This window comes from Gadus morhua, chromosome 6 (genome assembly GCF_902167405.1).
Source record: "Gadus morhua chromosome 6, gadMor3.0, whole genome shotgun sequence".
Classification (NCBI taxonomy): domain Eukaryota; kingdom Metazoa; phylum Chordata; class Actinopteri; order Gadiformes; family Gadidae; genus Gadus; species Gadus morhua.
The window spans coordinates 15,447,104-15,461,933 of NC_044053.1; the positions used below are offsets into that span (position 1 = coordinate 15,447,104).

A 14,830-nucleotide genomic window follows, 5' to 3' on the forward strand; every position below is an offset into this window, starting at 1 on the left:
TTCAGAGGTCCAACATTGTGGGTTCGGATTCTAAAAACATCCGTCTTGCCCCTCTCAAATGCAGTCCGGCTCCTCCAATGATGAAACGTACACAAACAATGATCTCTTACTAGTTGTTCATCATTATTATTGACCAGGTATTTGCTAAGCCAATAATATTGGTCAATAATGGTCATGGTAATGGGACAACGAAAGTGGTGCTAAAATAACTGCATAACAACAAAATATAATAATTTCTAGAGGCAATTTAGGTTAAATGTCAAGGTTCTTTTCAGAGGTTTATGGCCATTTATAAGCATGGACAGGCAAATGAGGACCAGGGTCTGGACATAAAATTATGTGCTAACACCAGGGATGTCATATTATTAATCACTACTGACACCAAACCACAAAAGCCCTGTCCGCTGTGTTTTTGTGCCTCCATCCGTAACCATAACAACAATCCCACCACAACCAAGACGTACTTCTTCTCTGTGCTGTGAAATGAGAGAAGACAAAAATTGTTATTTCTTTCACCCAAATAATATTAATTATTAATATAATTCTTATTATAAATGTTGCATTGTATATGTGTAGTGTGTACATGTGTACATATGTGTACATACATGCATACATAATATGTATACATTGTTGGGGACTAAAATTACGATGGAAAATAAAAATGTTGTTAAACTTTCAAAAGGTCTCACTTGCTGGCCAGGTGCACCTTGGGCGTGATGCCATAGCTACCGAACAAGCTGACAAAGATGTTGGCGTCAGTGCCGGCTCCTTTCTCGTCCCCAGTTATGGTCACCACCTCATACACTGCACAGCAGGTGGACAAGAGGTCCCACGACAACGGGAAGGGGACGTGTTGATTTAAGTTATGGGTTAGGTAAAACTTTGTTTTATAGCAGGAGGAAGGGAAAAGGGTGCAGGGAGAGAGGAAAGAGAGGAAGGACAGATAGACGGCTCGTATACCTGTGTGAGTGTTCATGTGTATGAAAAGTAAATTATCTATACTCATGCATGTATGCATAAACGCAATACACCTGTGTGTCTTTACCCGTGTGCTTTGCCAACCCTTAGGATTCGTCTACCCATGTAAGGTACACTGTATCTCCTGTCTAAAGTCAACAAGACAGATGAATGACTCGGGCAGGGCTTTACATTATACGGAAAGGCCAGGAACCATAGTAGCAGATTGGGTGACCGTAAACTAAAGGCCTGATCAAGATGCGAAACCCCCCTCCTTACGTGATAGGTGTCATGTAACCTTAGGTTAGCGATAACATCTTGGGGTGGGTGTGTGTGTGTGTGTGTGTGTGTGTGTGTGTGTGTGGATTCGACCCTGCTCCGGAGGACGTTTTCCCATGGCAATTATGCTAAACAATGCATCATTGAATTAGGATTCGGGCTAATAGGACCAAAACCAAATAATTACAATCAATCACATTTTTTCTCCGATCAGTTTTTTTGGAACAACTCTTATTGAAAATTGATTTGAAAGAAAAATCACATCCAATCTATTAAATATCTGTGATCTACAGCTCTGTGTTTCCACACAGCATTGTACAAAACAAAATGGAAGCTATTGACCTTTCTTTTTGTGGTACTCATCCTCGTAGTTCTCCACACTGTCGGGCTCGTAGTTCCGCACCTCGTTCTCATAGATCTCCACGTAATTCTCCACCTTCTTCTTCTTGCCTTTGCCCTTCTTCGTGTCCTCGCCATCACTGTCCTTATCCTTCTTGGTCTTCTTGTCCTTCTTCTTCTTCTTGCTCTCCTCCTCGACCTCTTCCTCCTTCTCCGAGTCCTTCTTGGACTTCTTGTCCTTAGACCCCATGTCGTCGTCCCTGACCGATGGCTTCTTTTTGGTCGCTCTCTTTGCCGTGGGGATCACATCGGGGAGCTTCCCTGCCCTCCTCTTGTCTTTGGCTCCATCGATGTGGCTGCTGTCCTCATCCACACTGCTTGAACCCTCATCACTATTTTTCTCCTTCTTCTTGCGGTTTCCTTTTTTGTTCCGAGAGCTGCTCCTCACATCGGCGATCCCTGACGCAGCCGAACTGCTGCCCTCCTCGCCATCGCTCTCTCTCACCAACTTTTTATTTTTCTTACTCCTCACCTTCTTGGAACTCCCAGCATCCTCTGCTTCGCTGACCTGCTTACTTCTCCCCTTGGGCTCCTGTTGGTAATCCTCAGTGTCGGCGTCATCCACCTCTTTGGTTTCCTCCGTTGGCCTCTGGCCTGCGGTTTTCTTTTTTACCCCCGGCATCTTTAATTTATTTACTACCTTGTCACTGTAACTGATTCCAGGCGTGTTCTGCCGAAACTTGATTAAACTGACCCGTACGGGTTCAGAGAGGTGATGTTGTTACCCAGGGTGGAGACCGGTCAGGGAGTAAGCCGCGCAAGCAGAGGACTCATAGTAAAACGTAAGCTTCACAGGCTGTGGGATTCACAGGAGGCTTAAGGTGGGGTTGCCCCCTATATGTTACCACCTGGCCCAGCGAACAAAAGGTCAGGCTTCATTTACTATGACTAACTATGACTCTGCGTGTGGTGTCACTTGAGAAGGGTAGGAAACCCCTCATGGTATCGAGGGCTGCCCTGTTACTGTCACGCACCTCTGACACACACATCTGAAATAGTTTCTTACATTATTGCATGTAATTTATGTATATATTACCTGTATATAATAATAATATAGAAACATGAAATGACCTGTGTATTTCTTCTGCTAAGCATACCTGTGAAATGGATTCCCGAATGCTTCAAGATCACTGAAATTATAGTTTTACTAGAGGGAGGACTACTGAACAGGTCTGCATATCCAACTTGTAATTACACACACATCCAGTAGAGGTCACCATGTTATTCATGGAGGAGAAATGTTCACAATTGCTAGTTGAAGAAAATAACCAAATAAAAGACATGAGTCAGAAAAAGATCTGAGGTACCGTGTTCCAATATTCTGTTCTGAATCATTTTTGTTTTGTTTAATGAGATTATAATCTAGGAACAACCTCAAACATCATTGACCTCATAGCCTGTTGTTCCTCAGCAAATGTGATTTCAAGACAACAAGTGTGGAATTTTGCTTAGTGAAATTACTTTTCCAGTCCTGCTGGAAGCACAGCTTGTAATTTAGATATTAAAGGACAATATAGTAACTAATCTCGAAGTTCTTCAAGAGTGACAATCGATTATTTGGTATATTATTCTACATGCAATAATTTACAGTTTCCAAATACTTGCTCTGCATTTGTTCATGTTATACTATCAAAATAATCTTTGGTAAACTACTTAAAGTTATATCTTTGTTTCTTCCAGATGTTTCCGCTGAAGAGATTGAGCATGCTTAGGACTGTTTGATCTTTTTGGCTTGTACAAACAAACTAAACAAGTTGCCTTCAGCAATCTTTAGTTATTTGTTCTTCATAGGGGAAGATGCTGTAGATTTGGTATATGGAGGCTGGGGCCTACCTATCTTCAGACACACATTTGCGTAACGTTGCTTTCTCCGAATGTGAGCACGTCATCACAGCAAACCCGATGGGAATTGAATGTTGCTTCCCAAACATTGTCAATGCCATTCCTACTTCATCTTACAGACAACTGCTCCGACAGAACTCAGCTGGTTCTCATGTTTATGTTTCAAAGCCATTAATAATAAAATGGTATGTTTTCCTTGTTTCTGGACTTCCTTGGTAATGTGTTCATAGGTCTCTATTGTTTGTGTGTGTGTGTGTGTGTGTGTGTGTGTGTGTGTGTGTGTGTGTGTGTGTGTGTGTGTGTGTGTGTGTGTGTGTGTGTGTGTGTGTGTGTGTGTGTGTGTGTGTGTGTGTGTGTGTCGGTTGATTTAACGTGGAACTCCTTGCAAACCTTTAGTGGATTTGACTCATCCAATTTAATAGCATTAGAGCTTCTCAAAACAAATATCAATTGGCTCAAAAACGGAGGATCTCAATGCTTTGTGCAACCTTGGTTTGTGCAACATTCTATGCGTGAACCAAAACAAATCTATAAATCAATTCATAAAAATACAACAGTTAATTATTTATGCAATAATCCGTAAAGCGTTTTACAGTGAATAGATTTAGTTAGATACATGAGTGAGCCATTCTGGTCGTTATCTTGCTCCAGGATGCCTACAGGTAGACACTGGGAAATGGAGATATAGAACACCCAAGCACACTGCCCTGGCCCCTTTCATCAACGTTTTTCACCGGATGTGATTCTGACCTGAGCGCCCACCAGCACTCAGATTATGTATTTAATTGGGTTCCCAAGGCAACAAGTGTTTATTTTCGATCGGGAGCTTATGGTTGTCTTTCCATGACACCAGTAGATGTTCTGAGGAAATGCTCCAAACACAAATGTCCCACACTCCCACAGTCTACCCTGGGTGTAGTAGAGGAAATCAGAGCAGACTGTCACTGCAGGGTGTCTGAAGGAATCAGTATCTGACAAATCAGTGAATATAATCAATATTGACGTGACAAAAAAACATTCATCCACCTACCCATCCATTCATTCATCTATCCAAGCTGTCCATCAATTCACGCATCCAACCATCCATATACTGTACCTACGCTTCCAACCATCCATATATTCATTCATCTGTCAATCCATCAATCCGACACCCAAAAGAAAAAGGCCTATGTCAATTTTCGTAATTCTGTTAATTTTCTGCGAATATTTCCGATGTAGAGAACATTTTGCCCCTGATAATTATTTATTTTACTTACCAGAGTTAGATCTGCCTTGTGACGGTGTGGAATTCCCTAGTAGTCCTGCATCGACTCCTTGTTTTTCCTTCTAATTAAAACGGGCCCAACATGGCTTACATTCTTATAGCATGTAGTATTCAGTGTAGTGTAATCCAAGTAGCTAGGACCACTTTAAGGACCACCAAAATAATATATTAGAGGGATTCCTGTAGTCTTATCTATGTTTGACTCTCTCTCGCTGTTTTTCTCAGACATACACACACACCCACACATACCCACAGACACACAGACACACACACACACACACACACACACACACACACACACACACACACACACACACACACACACACACACACACACACACACACACACACACACACACACACACACACACACACACACACACAAAAACAATCTCTCTCTCCCTCTCCCCTCTTCTCTCTCTCTATGCAATGCACTGTTTAATAATTTTAACCTAATAAAGCCGTTCAATGGTGCATGGTAAGCTAACACATGGTAAATAACGTTGTGTTTGGACAAAAGGTGGTGGACTGTCCAGGTAACTTGGAGATCATTATGTAATAACAGCTCAACGGACATTGTGACCCACTTCTTTCTCCGTCACCGGCGACCGTGAGCTGAGCTCCAGACGTCCTCAACGCATTGTCACGCGTCAGTTCCACATCCCACTGGTAAATAACTACTAGTTTGATTGTGGGGTCAGAAGTTCATTAACATTTAAAAAAGGTTTACCTGTCAGGGGAACATTTTCAACAAATTACAAATGACGTAAAGGCGTCCATTGTTCGCAATGTTCTTATATAAATCACAGGAAAGCTGTCGTGTCCTTAACTGATAAACGGCAGCGGCGTGCCCACACTGACTGAGTAGGGGAGGCCCCAGGAGTAGACCAACATTAGCACATGCATATGCCTACAGTGTGAATGAGCGATAATAGGTTCAATGTAATATTTTGGCAAAGTCAACTATACCTCAATTATATAATTGCAAAATGTCTTGCACAGCTTTATAATCTATTTGTCCATCATCGAGGACTGTGGTGATTGTGTTTTTTCAATTGACTTTACAATATCTGTTCAAATTATATTTTGCTGTATTTATACATAGACTTTCCTCATATTCCCATGTGTGTTTTGCTCTGAATGAGCGACAGGGCAACAGTTTTTTTGTGGGTATATTTGGAGCACACTGTTGATCGCATCATAATCATAGTGCACGTCAAACTCATTTTGCCTTAATCCTGGAGGGACGGGGACAGGGTTTAGACGGGGGCCATTTAAGGCATCGTCCTGGGCCAGAATCTGTTCTGGCAGCGGCCTACTATAGCTGGCTCCGCTCAACATCTGCCCTGTCTCAGATTATGACATCCAGTGCTGGGTTTGAATGTCAGCAACACACAGGGAGGGGACACCTGATACGGGGGTGAGTAAGAGCACTTTCTCCAGCCCCCCTGCCACTGGTAAAGCACTTATATCTTCATCGACCCTGTTGATCTACGCCACCGGCAACTAGGACACGTGGTTTTGGACAGTGGAAATGAGATCGGCGTTCTTGTGATTTTAGCAAGGGTGGATGACAGACTCTAGAATAACAGATGAAAAATATTCAATATATGCACACACATGCATAGCACACGTGCATGCACACATCCATAATAGAAATTGTGAACATTGGTAGGCATTTGCGTCGTTCTGCAACCACACATCCGTGATTAACTGTTCAAAAAAGGCCCAGGAAACCCATCTCTTCCAGTCATTTGTACACGTCGGTAAGTTTATAGGTCAATTTCAAAATACCAACTAGCTGATTTAAGGATTGTTGTTGTTTTTCATCTTGCTGGCCATGGGTGGCCGAGGCACTAGATCAAATTTCTCTGAAGCACATGAATATTTAGTAAACACAGCAGGTTCCCAGACTTCATTCTATCTCAGAGACACAACTTCCGCTTTGTAACACAAAATATAAAGCGTGGAAAATTTAGATTTTCTGTGGATTCACAAGTAAAATACCAAGAATGCATTTATGGAGAGCTCACACTGAATTTTGTCATTAAGCTTCGGTGTTGACCATTGATATATTTTTTACTAGTATCAGTTTTTGGGCAAGCATTTCAGGGTTAAAATTTGAGATGCTTTCAAGTTTTTATTTTTATTGTTTAGTTTCATCATTATAGATCGTCCATCTTCTATAAATCATCTGGTAGTCTTAATCATGTTAAAATAAAGCAGTTGTTTATAACATCTTTTTTTGCCTGTTTTGTAAAATAGATACAGTGATTAATGTGGGGGAAATTAGGGGAGGATTTTGGCATGGTGAATAATCATGATTTGAGGAAGCAAAGTACACTACTGAAATAAGGGAGGTATACGGCTGTCCTTATTTGAGCATATCTGCAAACTATGCATTTATAGTTTGCAGACACAAAGTTCCCATCAGGAACTCATCATTCTCAAAATCCTCGCTCTTCATCCATTTATAAGACTACACATATTTTAGAGGTGATTCTCTCAGTGTTTTATGCTGCCTCAGCATGAACACCAGGCCATGTATTTGGTAATGGCTGGGAGTGCAGAAGCGGCCAATGGGTGGATGTAATACAACAGCAAGTTTCCATGGACTCAAATGAAAAAAAACGAATTCTCAAAGTTGAAAATAATCAATCATAGATATTAGTAATAGACAATTGACGAATGAATAACGAACCGTGTGTCTTTAATAAGCGACGCAAGGCACACAGTACACGGCACACAGTGATAAAGGATCAGGGTAATTATGGCTAGGCATCTGGTATTAGCACGGAGTCTTGTTTCAGCCAACAAAGTCCATACACATAGAGGAAACAATCGACCAGTAAGAGAACATCCACATGCATTTATATGCATGCACACACATACACACACACACACACACACACACACGCACGCTCACATGCATGTAATGCGCGCACACACACACACACACACACACACACACACACACACGCACACACACGCACAAAAAACACACACACACACACACACACGCACACACACACACACACATAACCATGCACCGCTTTGAACAGATGGTTTAATGCTTTGGCTGTTATTTGATAATGACAAGCTACCTTTCTGTTAATCCCTTTAAACTACATACGGGAAAAGTGTCCATCTACTCCCAGAATCCTTGTGACCCAATGGAGACATCTCTGATTTGGCCTCTGGCCTCTGAGAAAAGCTGTTTCATCACTCTAAATACTCCTCCAAATACACAAATGGCTGAAGCAATTCTTCAGTTATTTCGACATAGTGGATAGGGTCAACCAACGATTGCACACACTCCAAATGATAAATTAGGAAACAAAGGAAGCAGAGACAAACAAAACAACAATCAAACAAAGAAGAATATTCGCTGAACTATGCATCAGCCGGGCCTGCTGGTCCGGATTTTCCTGTTTGTTTAAAAAATCAGTTTTGCTTTGATATGTGGTACATTAAAATAAAGTTCAAATCGACCATTAGGGGATTACCTTCATGGGAACTATCTGTGAGGAAGTCTTTGTTAAGCCTATTGAAACACGGATGCATTTTCAGATCCTCCAAGTGTGTGTTTGTGTAATATTTGATGGTCATGGGGGTCATTCAATTGGTTGCCTCAAGCAGTCCGCATGTATCTCCTAGCTGTTCCCCTTGGAGGCTGAAGATATGCATTTTTCCGAAATATTGGGATGCTGATAACTGCATAGCCTGTATATAATTCATCTTGGATTATTCCCTACTATATTTGAAATGCATCAGGAATGTTCCTTTCTCTTTTCATGCATGCCAGAGTTCTTCGACTTAGGGGCTGCAGAACTCAGTTGAGAACGTTACTGTGATTAATAACTACACAAGTATTCAGCATTCATAAGTTTGGACTTGATCTGTCTCATTAACTCAAACTCTTCTCTATTAAACCCTTAAATAACATCAGTGTTATTTAAGGGTTCTCCCATATATGAGGATGTGTATCTCTTTCTCAGTGTGTATATAACATGATTTAGACCTTTAGAGTTTAATGTTGAAACCAAGTCCATAGATAAACAAAGGCATAGCTTCCTGTAACGTATAATATTGTCCACAACGGTGCTAGCGTCCGGTGGAAAAAGATGATCTTGGTGTTAATGTTCTCTTGCTCAAATTTGGTCTGAATTCAAAGTGGAGTCATGTTTCCATCGCACATATTATTCCAATCACGCCTAATCCAAATATCTCCATGCTTTAAAAAAAACAACAACAACCATAATATCATCATAACGATAATGATACCCTTGCGTACGTCATTGCGAGGCCTAATCACATGCTGTCCATCACTCCTGGCCTAGCTCACGTCATTTACCCGATGGGGTCTGTCTCCTGTTGTTCAGTACATCTTAGAGAAGCAGGTGCACTCTGCTGTTTATCTGTGTGCCTGTGTGTTTGTATGTGTCTGTGTGTATCTACCCTTGTATTTGTGTGTGTGTGTGTTTGTAGGTGTGTGTGCCTCAGTTCCTGCGTGTGTGTGCGTGCATGCGTGCGTGTGTTTCGGTGTTTGTGTGTGTGTGTAGGCGTGTGTGCCTGTGTGTGTGTGTCTGTAAGTGTGTGTCTTAGTACCTGTGTGCGTAGGTGTGTGAGCGTAAGTGTGTGTGTGTCTGTGTGTGCATGTGTGTGTGTATACCAGTGACACACAAATAGTGCAAGGCACCTATCCAGCACACCGGAGGCAGTGTTGAGGTAAGGCAGCTAGCTTCATGTATTTCCTCCCTTCTATTGTGTCTTCACTGTAGCTGAACCATGCAGCCAACATCTGTGTTCATTTGGTCCTTACCTTACCTGAATATGATGAAATTAAATGTTGACATTCAAATCAATAGTTTCAGATGTCAGTGCTGCGTCCAATATTCCCATGGTCCTATTGGTATTCATTATGCACACGTCTGTTGTTGAGGACTGGTGTCACACAGGCGAGCGTGCGTCATGTTGTTTTGCAGAATGTGAATGGGCACCTGCTCACACAAAGGGTAACTGTCAGCCTTGTTGCTTTTCCATTCACACATCTAATGAGGTACTACAGATTCCAGGGAAAAGGAACGACCATGAAACTAGCGAAACATCCGTCAGTGCTTTGGGATTCATTTGGTCTAATGTATGTTTAATACAGAGTCTGTTTCAGCCCTATCAGCAAACTGTTTGACTAGGATAGCCCTAATGCTTGTTTAATCCAAAATAGAGTCATACTTTCTTGTTTATTGTTTCATGTGTGCTTCCTCTGCCAAGAAAAACTAGGGGAAGTCTCCCTGTTCTCCCGCTCTTTCTTTAACCATCCAACTATTTCTCTCTCTCCGTCGGGCCATGGGTTGTTTGTAAAAATAACCAAAACTGGTCTCAAAGTGTTTGGGATAATTCGCCTAACCTTACTACCCTGTATGTAATTTGTGGTAGTTTAAAACCTTGTTTGGGGCGTAGGGCCTGACAATGACTTCTATGTGGAAGTTTAGAAAAAGTGAACTTGAATGTTGAAATTATATTGGTGCATACCACCCCGGTTTCCATTTACACAATTGAGGAATAAAAATATGTGCTGACTCAATATCAGTCTCATGTGAATACATACATTTATTTGGTCACTTTATTAATACAGCCCTAATGGTCTGTTTTTGGTGAAACAAGATCAACAGGAGAATACGTTTTTTCTTTATTCAGTCCTAATATAAAATACAATGCGTTTAAACTTAATTTCAGTTACAGTTTGAAATTTATTCTGGTTGAAAGACCACTTACAAACCTGATAAGGGAGAGAGGTTGGTTAGCAGGCAACTGAAACCGCTTTGCTAACAAGTAGCATTGTGAATATGAACGAGTTCATCTAGGCATGAAAGCTCAAACAAACGCAGTCCAAAAGTTCAACCTGTTATTTATGGGCATTGTAGCAGCTGCATCTCTTTAATGACATTATATGACTTGATATGAGAGTCCCAACAGGTTACATCACTTACAATGCTATATATTTCTTTGATTAAAGAAAAATAACAATATTCAGATGTTTCAAAGGAATCTGACAACTGTGCTTTTAACTCAATGATTCCATTTAGCAAGTGGATCATATGTATATATTTCCTTTTAGAATTGTCATATTTACCTTATAACATGTCAAGCTTGTTTTGCCGTTTCAATGTATTCTCTTGGAGAAAAACAGTCTCTCCTACTAAGAATATTTTGACAACTAATGGCGAAGAATACTATTTATACAGCTAAAGCTGATCTCTCCACCACCTTGTCTTTGACAGAGGGGCATGAACAGTGGTTTGACAATCCCGTTATGATGATTGTACCCTACGCTAAATCATGACACCTCAGGCCAAAGTACCAACACATACGTTGGCCTACATGTCAAACTGAAGGGGCTTGATGATGCTACACTGCACATTAGTCATAAAACCGTAATACGGTTGCACAATCTGCTTCCACATTCCAAAAAGTATAGTATCATCACAGACAGACACTCACAGACACACCAACTACAAGTCAATACAACTCCACACGCACTGCGATTACTCATAAGAATAATATCAATAAAGGCTTTATAATTTACCATAGTTACCACTCCAGTCTGTGAATCACTCATTCTACATAACAGGCACCATGTGCTTCACAAAGTCAAAGTTTCCAAGAATAATAGACCCAGAAGTTGCCCTGAAGAAGATTTTCCATAGGCCTGAGTCAACGCCCATGGAGCAGCAGGCCTGGTTGTACTTGTGTTTATGGGCAAACCACCAGAGGAAGACAGAGTCACTGACCTATCTAGGAGGTAGTTGTCCCATTGCAAAAACAAAACACAACACTGTGTTGTCTCCAGGCTGACCTCTAGTGAGCAGTACTCTCTGCGTTTCAAAATGAGTCTTTCCTCTAGACGCCTCTTCTCCCCCTCCGGAGGTCTGGGGGCAGAGTCTCAGATGCACTTCTCGTCCACCGCGGCGTTGTCCAGCAACACCTGCAGCGACTGGTCCTTGGGCCGCGACCGCAGGACGATCAGGGCCGCTCTGAGGCTCTCCACGGGGTCCGTCCCTTCCTTTCCGCCGTGGACCACCCCGGCGTCGCCGCCCCCGGCCGACGGAAGTGAACACCGGGAATTCCTGGGCGACGCGTCCCGCGAGGCGCTTCGGGAGCGGGAGACCTCGGTGAGGTGACTGCTCCCCGCGAACACCTCGCTGCCTCCCGGCAGGTACAGGAACACCAGAGGGTTGCCGCCGCCGCCGCCGCCGCCGCCGGTGGTGTCGGTCTGGAGTTCCCGGGTGGACACCAGCGAGTGGGAGTCCCGGCTGGAGAGGACCGAGGAGAGCTGGTGGGCGTCGATGCAGTGGAAGTTGCCGTGCCGCCGCCGCTGGCCGGCGTGCGCGCCCATCTTGCAGAAGAGGCACTTGATCTTCTCCATGAGCTTGCGGAGCACGGCCTTGCGCAGCAGGATGTAGATCCAGGGGTCAAGGATGGGGTTGAAGGAGGCGAAGCGGATGGCGCGCAGGTCCGGGTTCTGGTCGAGCTTCAGCTCCACGGGGGTCTTGTACAGCTGGTTCAGGAACACCTGCGCCTATGTAGGGGGGGGGGGGAGGGAGAGCCATGGTAAGAAGTGGGTTAAACGGGACTTGTGTAGTGTGTGTGTGTGTGTGTGTGTGTGTGTGTGTGTGTGTGTGTGTGTGTGTGTGTGTGTGTGTGGGTGTTGGGGGGGATTTTGTGTGTGTACTTGCCTGTGGGTGGGGGGTTGTGTCTGTGTTTCTCTGTGTGTTTGTGTTGGGTCTGTGTGACTCTCTATTTGGGGGGGAGGGGGGGTATGTGTGTGCGTTTGTGTGTGTGTGTGTGTGTGTGTGTGTGTGTGTGTGTGTGTGTGTGTGTGTGTGTGTGTGTGTGTGTGTGTGTGTGTGTGTGTGTGTGTGTGTGTGTGTGTGTGTGTGTGTGTGTGTGAGAGAGAGACAGAATAACACTGAAATTAGATCAAACGAATGAATGATTTCAAGTAAAAAGAATACAATCGCTAACGTTGATTGAAGTTTATTTACAATGAATAAAAGTAGTGTGGTCCCAAAACTTACAACTAGTGGAATCGAGCAGATCAGCACCACCACCGAGGTTCCTATGAGCAGAATAACCATCTGAATTTCTACACCTGCCGTGCGTCCGAAGCTGCGGCTTCTCCTCCTTGGGTCGACCGATACATTCCGTGCAATGTCGGTCCCTAGGGACATCCGGCGGACGAAGCGCCGGTGCATCCGAATCAGCGCCCCGCACACCAACACGTTACAGATGACGGTGGCGAGAATCAGAACGGAGCTGAACCCGGCGTAGGTGTAGGTATAGGCGGCGTCGCTGGTCACGTTGCTCCGCCACTCTATGAAGCACCAGGTTTGAGGGTATTGCTTTTTTATTTGTCCGAACCCCATGCCTGGCAGCGCGCAGAAAAATGCATTGGAAAAGTAGATCGCAACAAGTGTCATCCCCGCCAGTCTCTGGTCAACGTAGTCGTTGTAGAAATAAGCGTGGTTGATGGCGATGTATCTTTCTATCGACATTGCACATATGATGCTGAGTCCCGCCAGCGAGAAGAAGAGCATGGTAAATCCAAAATACTGGCAGAGCGCGTCTCCCCCCGGCCAGGACCCCTTGACATAAGTGGCGATAGTGACCGGACTGGCCAGAAGGGTCCCTAGTAGATCGGTCACCGCCAAGCCACAAACCAGGGTGTAAAACGTGGTCTCTTTCTGTTCTTTTCGTGATTTGCACAAGACCACTATAGCAATAAGATTGCCAACCACACCGAAGATAAACATGATGGATGGTATGGTGGGCACCATGGTCCTACCTGTCATGGAGTGGTTGCTCATAGTGATGACTTGTTGTAGATCAGGACCACTCATCTTTTATCTCGTCTTTTAAGCTAATTCAACTTAAAGAAAATGTCCATATTTGTCCGACACTTTCCCATTTAGCACAAGGACGAGGCATTTTAAGGATTGTTTAAAGAAAAAAAGTAGCAATGATCAAACCTTGAGAAAAAAAAATACAAAGGATTTAGTTAATTGTCTCTCGTCAAGGTAGAGTCTCACAAATCTCCTGCAATACAGAGTAAGTTTGCACTTACAAAGACAAGGATAGCACTGCAGTTAACCGTCTCAGAATATGAGTGAGTTCATTGAAACGTGGGTCTGCCTCAAACTCCCCATTCTCTAGTGTGGCGGCCACGCCCCCTCGGTGGACTTCTCCAGACCGATTCTACTCCAGCGTTCTCAGGGACCTCCGATAAGGCCTTGACTTTAAGGGCGTCATATATCGTCACGGTGTGGGAAGTCGTCCCTTGAACAAACAAGCGCAAACCTTCGTTACAATATCGATTGAAGTAAGACAAATATATATATTGATATTTTATAGTCTGGATCTCTTTTCCAAGCCGTTTGCTCTAGGTGAGCTATATGACCTCCTTCAACCTTGTTTCATTTAATTTTTTTTTAAAGATTCAGTTATAATAATCTTATTATCATATCATAATAATGAGAAAAGGTGTAACTATTTTTTTTCAAAAGTGAAGCTGTAGGGAGGAATAAAAGTTTTTTATCACATAACAAAGAAAAGGTAAAGCAAATTGAGGAAGTAGTCTTCATTACTCATTATTACCAATGAAGAAGTATATGTAATAATTTAATTGGCAATGATTGATAATCAGACTGGAGCAGTTTAGGTATTTCTTGAAAGTTAGATGGCATATAGTATAAACAAAGTACAAGAAAGCCTATCCAAAGGAAAGTATTTGTACATGCCAATAACAATGTTTGTTGTGTTTGAGTGGTTGCGTGTATGTTTGAGTTTTTCCCAATGTGCGGCACACTTTATCTCTGTTTCCCGCATTATTTTAGTCAGTGTAACAGAAAATACGTCAATCTGTTTGCGTATGGTTGTACAAATAAACATGTCGGCCTAGAACCTAAGTTCTAAGATACCAGCCAACCAGTGTGCCTGATGTGTGAAGCAACATACCTTACCATACAACCGATCCTGAATCTATCCTAGTAGGTAGATCCTGAATCTACCTTGTTACAAGAAAACCTTTTG

General features: G+C 43.0%; 2 protein-coding genes across 2 annotated transcripts in view; both read right to left on the bottom strand.

Moving 5' to 3' along the window:
* The window catches only part of loxhd1b (lipoxygenase homology PLAT domains 1b), a 25,921-nt gene extending 23,466 nt beyond the window's left edge, over positions 1-2,455 (bottom strand). The window contains exons 1-3 of the mRNA XM_030359823.1: positions 1,579-2,455; positions 690-804; positions 1-72 (exon numbers count right to left, since the gene is read on the bottom strand). The exon at positions 1-72 is cut by the window's left edge and continues 9 nt beyond it. Of these exons, the coding sequence (XP_030215683.1) occupies positions 1-72; positions 690-804; positions 1,579-2,257 (866 nt within the window). The 5' untranslated portion in view covers positions 2,258-2,455. The remainder of the gene's footprint in view (positions 73-689; positions 805-1,578) is intronic.
* A 7,872-nt stretch (positions 2,456-10,327) lies between these two features.
* Positions 10,328-13,984, bottom strand: ptger4a (prostaglandin E receptor 4 (subtype EP4) a). The gene is made up of 3 exons (XM_030359306.1): positions 13,866-13,984; positions 12,820-13,770; positions 10,328-12,320 (listed from the first exon to the last, which is right to left on the bottom strand). Exons 2-3 carry the CDS (start codon positions 13,639-13,641, stop codon positions 11,685-11,687), a joined length of 1,458 nt encoding a protein of 485 aa, XP_030215166.1. The 5' UTR covers positions 13,642-13,770; positions 13,866-13,984; the 3' UTR covers positions 10,328-11,684.
* Between the last annotated feature and the right edge of the window lie 846 nt (positions 13,985-14,830).

Coding starts and splice junctions, on each gene's coding strand:
- ptger4a (XM_030359306.1), bottom strand. CDS start 13,641: ATGAGTGGTCCTGATCTACAACAAGTCATCACTATGAGCAACCACTCC. Junction 12,321..12,819: donor TCTGCTCGATTCCACTAGTT/GTAAGTTTTGGG, acceptor CCCCCTACATAG/GCGCAGGTGTTCCTGAACCA.